The sequence below is a fragment of the Liolophura sinensis genome, chromosome 1, assembly GCF_032854445.1.
Source record: "Liolophura sinensis isolate JHLJ2023 chromosome 1, CUHK_Ljap_v2, whole genome shotgun sequence".
NCBI lineage: Eukaryota > Metazoa > Mollusca > Polyplacophora > Chitonida > Chitonidae > Liolophura > Liolophura sinensis.
Window position 1 is genome coordinate 81,439,024 of NC_088295.1, and position 9,959 is coordinate 81,448,982.

Genomic DNA, 9,959 nt, shown 5'->3' on the forward strand with positions numbered 1-9,959 from the left:
GACGCAGAATTCCCCAACGCGGTAGGTTATCGAGAAACTTCTACCTGGAAAAAGTTGTTATTTCATGCATCAAAGAGCGCTCATAAAATAATCAGTTCAATGGATTGAGTTAAGTGTAACATTTACTGCATGTATAAAACTTACCTAACATTCAGCGGTAAAAATATTGCGATACAGCTCAAGTGATGAATCATTCCCTGTGAACGGCTAATGGAAATCGGCTTCCACCATCTCGATTTGTGCGTCTGCACAAGGTCACTGAGAATCATTGATTTCATTTTATGTATATGACACCGATATCGAATGTGCTCTACCTCAAAGCTTTTATACTTGTTTAGCTTTTAGGTTTGTCCGGTATGAAGTCGAGAGAAGCACTGTTTATGCAGAATCTTTTCCCTGTTGGGCGAGGACCATCGTCGAACACGTGACCAAGGTGGGAATCACACTGAAAAATTGAAAGTATACATCAGGTGTTGCAGTCACCTGTATGCCACTCGGACACTCCTTACAGCGTATATGCTGCTCTCTACGCTCTCTTTGCATGGCTGCTACCACTAGAGAAGTTTGACCTTTGGAGCCTGTGCGACGCATGTAGGCTTGTGTAGACTTAGCCTCACCACTCCTGTCCTCGCACCGAACCAACCAGCATTCATCAATTATTTCAAGGTGTTGATTAGAATAATGTTGTATATATTTTAGATACTGAGAATGCATTTGTAAAAGCATTATTTGAATTATAGGTTGAGATAGATTGTTTGTGTTTTCTGATATCTCTCTCTGGCTCATAACAATGACCCAAGTGACCTCGGTGTTGTTAAAGATTTCTGTGCAAAGTTTGTTAGTGGGGGCAGTGATGTAAAGCCAATACAGAGAGCGGAACATGCGCTGAAAAGAGTATATTCCAGTTCAGCGGAAATTTCTCGACAGCGATGGTCAAAGACTTGATTTGCTTGGACCTTTTGATTCTTATTTATTAACGCTCATTTATCAATGTAGTCCTACTTACAAAATCACCCTGTACTTTATATACACATTAGGAAGCAAGACAAGTGATTTGTATCCTGGTGTCCGACCATAACTGGTGATTGCACCTGCGTCAAACCGAGAAATCCGGCAACAATGACCTTTCCTCAGTCTGATACGCTACGAGCATAATCACGTGACTCTCGTGTGATTTCCGAGGAATCAGACCATTTCTTATTGGACCTTGTCAGTCGAATGAAATAATTCCTCTATAGATAGGCCCATGGCCTCAAATCATCAAATTCATTCTAAACTTTATACTCCTTACAATTCTTTTACTCCCTTTTGACGGATGAACAAAGAAGATCAAAAACGTTTGATGTCGTTATATTATATTAAGTTTTTCGTGGTCGAAATTCAATACATAATATAATGCACACATTTTCAAATGAACAATTCCACCGTGGAACTTGCTTACCTGTTTACAGAGTACCTCCACCCGCACCATTCCATGTGAGGTGTCCACTTTGCTAACCACGTTGGAACCAGAACCTCCCATTTTCATGGCTTCGTAGAATGATGGCCAACCCGAACCAGAATCGTACTTCGTTTCTGAACTATATTCAAGCAAAACATCGGTGCCCCAAGAATACCTCAGTGAATGTTATACAAACAAGTCACGCATATCCATTCAATGCCAATACATGTGCATTATTGTTATCTAATAATTTTGTTTCGTAAGCAGAACACCACGCGAAAGTAGTTCTTAAAACGTTTTAAATTGATACTTATGTAAGATGAAACTTAAATAATACACAGATTTGCTCTTGTTGAAACAACACAGCTCCTTCACACTGACATGGGGCCTCCGTGGCTCAGTTGGTTAGTACGCTCGCGCAGCGTAATGGATCAAGAGCCCCTTTGAGTCCAGCTCATGCTGGTTTCCTCTCTGGCCGTACGCGGGAAGGTCTGACAGCAACCTGGGGATGGTCGTGGTTTCCAGCGGGCTGTGCATGGTTTCCTCCTACCATAATGCTGGCCGCCGTCGTATAAGTGAAATATTCTTGTGAACGGCCGTAAAACAACATCAAATAAATAAATAAATCAAATCATACTGACAAACGTACATGTGCACAGGACATACCTGAATAGCGGTGCTCCACAGCCTGCACAGGTGTACACCCCAGCTCGATGATTGTGGTAAAACTCACTCTGTGAAGGGCTGAATCAGAAACACAGATTACACGTCAGTAAAAACTTGTACAAATTAACTGTACAATTACTTATTTATTTATTTATTTATTTATTTATTTCCTTGGTAGGCGTTTTACAGCCAACATGTATTACGGTGGGGGGAAACTGGTTTAAGGAAACCTACAGTTATCCGCAAACTGCTGTCTAACCTTGCCAGTAGGAAGAGAGCTTGAGAAAAGCCTGCAAATAAAATTTAAAATTTGCTGTAGTTAGTTGCCACGCAAATTATGACGTCTAAACTGGGACTCGGAAGTCTCACCGCTTCAGTTCCCTTCTGTCTGCAGACATAATACTGTTCTGGTGTCAGCTTACGCCGCCATTCTTCAACTGTGAGTTCCAGTCTTTGCGTACCGGCATCGCACTGTTTATTGTTCCCGCTGGAAAGAACTAAGATACAACAACGGGCTGAGTTAACTTCTGTGAGTGTTTGTGTTTAGCTGTATTACTAGCAATGTTTGAATATTTCGCTACATATCACAGATGTTTACCAAAGAATAATATGTATGTGATCCAAATGCAACTTATTCGCAAAAGTGCAAGGAGACAGAATCGAGAAGTTGTTACTACTTCCTAAGGCCAGCATAGAGACTAAAACCAGCGCAGCAACGACAATGTGATCGTTTGCAAATAGCCACACGTGGCTGGTGAAATACACCTTTACCTGGTAAATAAAAGTTACCTCAGGGGTTTTTATTTTATAACAGTTCGTGTAAATGTTTAGATATCAGCAGATAAACGCCCATAGCATCATCTTTCAACCAGAACTACATAAAAAATATAATGATCTTCATTGTAATTTATAAGACGTCACTAGTTTAGAATTATTCAAAATGATATATTGTCATCACATAATTAGTACACCAGCAGGGTCCTAGTTATTGCATAAATACAATTTAAAGGACAAGACAGCACATGGCTAAAACATATTTCAATCGAAAGCAGGACACTCAAGCTTTCTAAAAAGTATCATACTTTATTACTTTAATGAGATTTGACCGAATAACATGTAGAACAAAATGACAATACTGCACAAATGGCTGGTGTGAGTCGAGGCTGCCATCATATATATATATATATATATATATATATATATATATATATATATATATATATATATATATTAGGCAAAGTGTTTAAAAAGGTAAAGGTGGTGAATTCCACTATATAAAATGCTTCAAAAGATGTAACTATTTCTGAGATAATTAGTTCAGGTTTTGGGAGGTGATAGTGATAGTTATGTCTTAAATTTCGTAGATTAAAACTGGACATTTTAATATTAGGATGAAGTTGCTTTAGATAGCTGGGAATAAAGTTCTTTAGTGTTTTGTAAACCATTGAGACAGTTCTGAAGTTTACCCTTGCATTAAAAGGCATCCATTTCAATATATGGAAAAGAGTACAACTTGGAATTGCGAAGTTGAAGAAAAAGTTGCGATTGAGTTTATCAAACGCCTTTTCAAATCTATGAGTATGATCCCATTAAGTTTCCCATTCACAATGGCTAAACGAAGATAAATTCTTTAAGAGGTATTTGGTATAGAGAAATAAGTATCAAGTGAAATTTTCTCGTCAATGTGTTTATTAAGTCTTTCAAAATGAGGAACACATTTCTTCTTTGGGTGGCTATTAGACTCTGACCAACATCGGTGAAAAACTCATTAAAGGCTTCACTGATTGAACCGTTGAAAAGGATTTCGGAATCGGACATATCACTTTTAGGGTTAGGGTTAGGGTTAGGGTTAGAAAGGCTTGGGTGAATCCTATAACTTCAGCCTCTAGCTTTGGTTTGGAAAATAAAATTTTAAGTTGCTCAAGTTTTGGTAATAAATGACATATATTGAGATGAGCACGAAGGATTCCTTCAGTGGGTAAATTAAGTGACGGTGGAGCAATAGGGAGGCAGAGAGGTAAAATTTTGTTTGGATTTAATGGAACGGTACTGTGGACGGCATTTCAGAAAGGATGCATATTAGGTTGGATACATTAAAGCCATCCTCAATACATGATAAAGCATAAATACAATGGATGAAGTTAACAGTCATATAGTCTGATAAACACATATAAGACAACATGTTGAAATAAATCTGTATTTACAATACAATGGCACTTCATTACTTGCAGATATGGAGGCTGAGGAAGAATACACATTCTATATATATATATATATATATGTAATACACATTACATGTACCAGTAACATCACTGATTCCTGATGGGGTATAGTTACCACAGGTAAAATAGCCAAGGCAGTTATCGGCACTCTTGATAATCACTTTGCCGAAGTCCTATTCAGTCCATTCTTTGCCTTTATGCCCCAGATGATGACATTTCATACACTGAATTGGATGCTTGCGCCAGCACGAGGCTTCCAGATATCCCGGTTCACCACATTTGTAGCATCGTTCATTGTACCTCGCAGCTGACACATTCTTGGCATTTTGGTTGCGAAGTATAGGCGCATAGTGATGAATGTTCCACAGAAGTTTGGCCGTATCCTTTTGGCTTAAATGGAGGCCGTCACCTACTAGAAATTCGCTGTTCACTTTGCCACTGCGAATGCGGAACACTTTCTCATTGTCAACAAACGAAGGAATGTATTGATCCGAGAGACTGATCAGAAGATCAGAGATCTTCCTATCAGTAGGGGAAGAATCCATACGAGACAGATACAATAATCTCAATTTCTGGTATTTTCATATATGTGGTTCATCAGATCACCGTATTCATTTCATTTGTTCTGACCTGAAGAATAATTCTTTCACATCACTGCTCATCGATTTTCCCTTCACATCTTGATTTTTTGCACCTCTGAGAGTCATGGCTTGGACTCGTGGTGCAAGACCTTTTGTTCTTATACCCTGAATGATGGAACTCCCAATGAGTGGGGTGTTTGGTTCAGCCGGGTCTCCCCACCAAGTTACTGTTTGAATTCTCATAACCTTGTTGTGGTGGTGGTGGTGAAGGGGGGGCAGCTTGGGTTTTGGGTAAAAACCACCATTTTTTGGACGACTGGTGGTCTTGCATGTATTCCCAATGATCACTGTAATATTGTGCTGTTGAGCTTTTGTTCGCCTGTGAGGAGGTTGGGTCCTTTTGTGTGTCAGCTTCTGCTTTGTTCAGTTCTCCTGCCTGATTGGCATATTTTCTTGTAACTGCCTTGACTTTCTGTAGAGTGTCTCTTAGTTCTTGGACTTGTCTGTTTAGTCTTTGGATTTCACTCTCAACGAAGGCCTTGCATTCGTAAAGCTTAGTAAAACAAAGTTTGCATGAGCAATTTTCTTCTGGTTTCGTACAGATAGCTGGAAATGCTTGCTTGTTGACACAATGATGGGTTGACAGAGGTGTTGAGGTTCAAGGGGCTGGGAGATCCGACATTGGAACTGTTTTCCTGGAGTGTGATCAAGACACTGTTGGTGTATCTCGGAGTATTTTTCACCATGGTAGAGCAGTCAGGAGTGATAGGACTCCACATCTGTTAACATCCAGTCTCATGAAGTTTTAGGTCTTTCGGGAGAAATTCCCAGAAGTTGGATCATTAGAACCATTTCAGTTAAAGGAGGAAGCATTCCTTTTCTCAATGGCAGCCATATTGGAAATTTTTGTAGTCCAGAGTCAGGCCACTTTTTCACGAAATACCAGCTGACTGGAAGTGATTTTGAACTCAGAAATGTCAGAATAGTAACATTTAGGTGTCAATAGATCTTATAGTATGAGAAGTTGAACTCTTCCAGTGCTTTGCCGTAAGATTTTAGGACTTTTGCCTAGCGTATGTGCATTGTGCATTTTACACTGGCGGCCATCATATAGTTGCTATCAGATTGCCTAAGCTGTGCGTAGCCTTTACCCCTTCACTCCATGAAGCGATATACCAAAACACAGAACTACTGCATAAGACATCATTTTCAGATCGTTTACAACGATTTAGTTACATGTAGCCGAAGGGCAATTTCACACAGCGTTAATTGTGGGACAGGTCTGTATCATTTACGGACCACCACAAACGTAAACTCAGTTGATTTACAAAGGGTGTATTATTCAACGACGGTGTCACAATTTATGTCAGACAGTAGCATACCGTCTCCAAAACATTTTTGGTCGTTCATTTTAGCAGTTCATTTAGTCAGCAGTTTTTAAATAACAAATATCAGGGTTAGTGCAAAATTCATTAGAGGTGCCGAAGGTTGATGGGAATGAGAAGGCGGCATCTCGACGAACAAAGCTTTAAAATTAATTAAATCTTACGACATAATTTTTTCTCTGAATTGATTAAAACTGAAGAATTTAAATTTCGCTCTTGCGTCCTTCTCGTATACAAGAAATGTTTTTTCTGTTTTCTTTTATAAAATAAAGCCAAATTATTCAAGCCGTATCCAAGCAGAGGTGCTTTCTCTGACGTCAGCGATAACTAGGTCAGCACTGCTTTCATCTTATAAGCCACCCGTACAAAATTGAAGCATAAAATCCAGCGACAGTCGAACGCCTTGGGCAGTCTCAGCGGTGATTAAATTTATTTCAATTTGTGTCAGAACCGAGCATGAATCTAGTTGTACAACAATCCTATTGTAATTTTATAAACATTAAATGTGGTCAAAATCACTAGTACAACCCCTCCGGAGGCCACGACCTGAACCAGGGATACCCCGGCCGTGTATCTGCAACTAGGCTATTTAAATAGAATAAATGTAAATGATACAGTAGGTCTAAAGCATCAACAGTTCAAGCAGTGGAAGAAATATTCTGTCCATTTCCGAGAAAACTATATGTATAACTTGGGCCTTCATCGCCGAAATCTACAACTCTTTTCTGCCACAGGCTACTGCTTAGACTGTTATATGGAAAATACCTTCGACGTTAGGGAGCTAAGTAAACGTGACGTCACCTTGCTCTGGGTAATGGAGCCGTGCTGAACTTTCACTGGGTTGAAAAAAATCTAAAAAAAAATACTTAATGCGGGTTTAAGACACTTTGAATTTTGTCTTTGCCTTTCAGTGGGCATAAACCTTAATCAGGTGCTGTCTTTCACTTTAAAAGACAAAGCCCACACCACAGAGAACAATACCAGGGACGCCACGAATGTGTGATAGATGGCAAATGGTCACACCTAACCGGTGAAATTCGGCATCTTGCCAGTTTATTCATTTACATCAGTTAACCTGAGGGTTGTATCCTTACTACTCATGTCAATGGTTCGATATAACTTGGACTTGTGCAACTCTGTTATACAGTAGCAACAAAATCTTAGCTTACGGGCTTCACTCCAGTGGAGATATCGGCCCGACACAACACCGACGGTTCGGACAGCATTGTAGCCCCGCAATGAGATCGTCGACACAACGGTCCACGCCAGCCGCAACACAGATCCCATCAATCACCTATAGTAGCATAGTACAACAAAACCTGTAAATGAAGAGAAATTATCAGTTTTGACAGGTTACCTCTACCACGAATACCTAACATCCCATTCTGTAAGACGAATCGGAAGTTGAGGGTCACGTGACCAGCCTTTCCTGTCTAAAACGAAATGGTCCCCCAACGTTAAACCATTGGGGAAAAGGTCACTTTTCGTCTATAAGAAAAACTGAAAATTATACAACTCGAACGGATACAAGATCGCTGAAAGTGATTCAAAAATTGGCATTTTCCTACAACGTTGGGAGGACCGTTTTCTTCATCCATACCGTTTGTTGGGATCACGTGGTCTCTATCTTCCGATCGGTCTTACAGAATCCCACTATCGTTGTTCATGGAAGTCCCAACAGAAATTGCTAAATTAGATGAAAATCAAATCCAACACAACCTATTTTTACCCCTCAACTGGTTTAACATCTTCGCCTTGGTGTGTGTTGTGTAACTCGATACTGCTGAACCGTGGGCAGCATTCTCGGGATTACACAACAACGCATTCACGGCATTTGACGAGGCACGAAACAATGTTCAGCGGTATTACACAACAAACACCAAGACGAAGGCGTTTAAGTCTATTCCACCCCCAAAAATGAAGAAAATATGGCAAAAATTGCATATTTCATGCGGCTATTCTGATTGGAACGTCTTGAAACAAATGTTTCTTTTTTAACGTCATTGTGCCTGGGTGTAAAATATGAAAAATGTAGAAACAGCTGTAAACTGTGCGAAATAACACTTTTATAACTGAAGGGAATTCCGATAGTTCACCTTTATATAAATCACGAAGCAAATCTGACAACTCACTGTATTTAATATGTAGATTTTCAACGGCCCGCAACTAACAACGGGGTAGAATACTTTATACATCAGTGAAATCCCAGTATTTCCTTCACTGATAAAAATGATATCTTCACTAGATATCACTTTTGTTATTACATTTTGCTATTACACTGCTGGAGACCCTGAACCATGACCCACAGTTCACCTTGTCGGAACTACTTTTGCACATGCCGTCTGCTACATTCATTGTCTCTTCATGCAGTCACTATCAAATCTTCGTGGATCGCATCAAAAGGCCTTGCACTTCCGCGCGATATACAGTTCACCAAAAAAGAGGCAGAAATTCTTCATGTGCTTAATTTACGTAAATATCTGTATTGCATTAGCATTAAGCAGCTTTGTAGAAAGTACAATTGCCTACAGGCAGCGTTTAAAACTGTAAAAAGGTTTTGTGAGCGCGGACGTGAAGGAAATTGCAGCGCGTGTGAATAGAATCAGAAAAATACGACGAAGATGGCACATTGCTTATTTTTTCACGGATGCAAACTGATACGCATTTATATACATGTGGAGAAAATGTCAGGATATAAATAACAAATAAAATATTGCACATTGAAGGTCTATATATTTTCTGTACCGGTAAGTGATATGTAGTAGGAGAATCTAGGCCCCATCATATGTCTTCCATAGGTTTGGAGCTTACGACACATAGCACTATAAAATAATGCATATGTAAATTTTTTTCATTGAACAGCGACAAAATGTTCCGCTAACATTCGAAAATTCACAACTATTAATTTATTTGATTGGTGTTTAAATTACGTCGTAGGCCTACTCAAGAATATTTCACTTATATGACGGCGGCCAGCATTAAGCTGGGAGGAAGCCGGGCAGAGCCCGAGGGAAAGCCACGACCATCCGCAGGATTTTGCCAGACCTTCTAAAATTCGACCAAAGAGGGCACCAGTGTGGGCTGGGCTTGAACTCACAGCGACCGCATTGGTGACTGTCTCCTTGGTCACGGCGCCGCGCTGGCAATTCACTTGTTACACTACGTAGTTCTGTTATTAGCTTATTTCTCTTGGCTAAGAGCTAGCATGTTGAGTTTGTATTGTGAAGATTGTGGCAGAGTGGATGTCCTTCAAGTGATGTCAAATCAATCGCGACTGTTATTCAGTTCAGTCAGTCATAACGGAGTGAGGTGTTTCACAAACTCCGTTGCAAACTCAGAGGTCTGCACGTAGTGTGGCGTTTTGCTGTAACTTCAAAATATGGGTCACACAAGTGCTTAATTACATGCTAAGGCTTAATAACCTAACTTGGATGGACATCTCAGCTTAAGTAACGTTTTTCAAGTAAATTAAAACTTACATAATCGGGCTTCACGACTGTTACTCGTCACAACAGAACTGAGTTGGCGATTTGTACCAAAACATGCACTCAACTTAAAACCGGTTAATACAAACAGTGTCAACCAATTCGTTGTGAATGTTACAATGAATGGCTCGCATGAATCAATACAACGATGGTGGATCTAACAAATCCACTAACTCGTT

At 39.8% G+C, this 9,959-nt stretch overlaps 1 protein-coding gene across 1 annotated transcript; it reads right to left on the reverse strand.

Moving 5' to 3' along the window:
* Positions 1 to 146: 146 nt before the first annotated feature.
* Positions 147 to 9,817, reverse strand: LOC135464624 (peptide methionine sulfoxide reductase MsrB-like). The gene is made up of 6 exons (XM_064742081.1): positions 9,775 to 9,817; positions 7,465 to 7,614; positions 2,477 to 2,604; positions 2,175 to 2,185; positions 1,442 to 1,580; positions 147 to 445 (listed from the first exon to the last, which is right to left on the reverse strand). The coding sequence occupies exons 2-6, from the start codon at positions 7,580 to 7,582 to the stop codon at positions 335 to 337; spliced, it is 507 nt and encodes a 168-aa protein (XP_064598151.1). The 5' UTR covers positions 7,583 to 7,614; positions 9,775 to 9,817; the 3' UTR covers positions 147 to 334.
* Positions 9,818 to 9,959: the final 142 nt, after the last annotated feature.

Bases quoted from the DNA above. Each gene is read 5' to 3' on its own strand.
- LOC135464624 (XM_064742081.1), bottom strand. From the start codon at position 7,582: ATGGGATCTGTGTTGCGGCTGGCGTGGACCGTTGTGTCGACGATCTCA. The intron at 2,605-7,464 runs GTAAGCTAAGAT...GTTGTATCTTAG, and splicing joins TCTCCACTGGAGTGAAGCCC to TTCTTTCCAGCGGGAACAAT. The intron at 446-1,441 runs GTAAGCAAGTTC...TCAATTTTTCAG, and splicing joins TGGAGGTACTCTGTAAACAG to TGTGATTCCCACCTTGGTCA.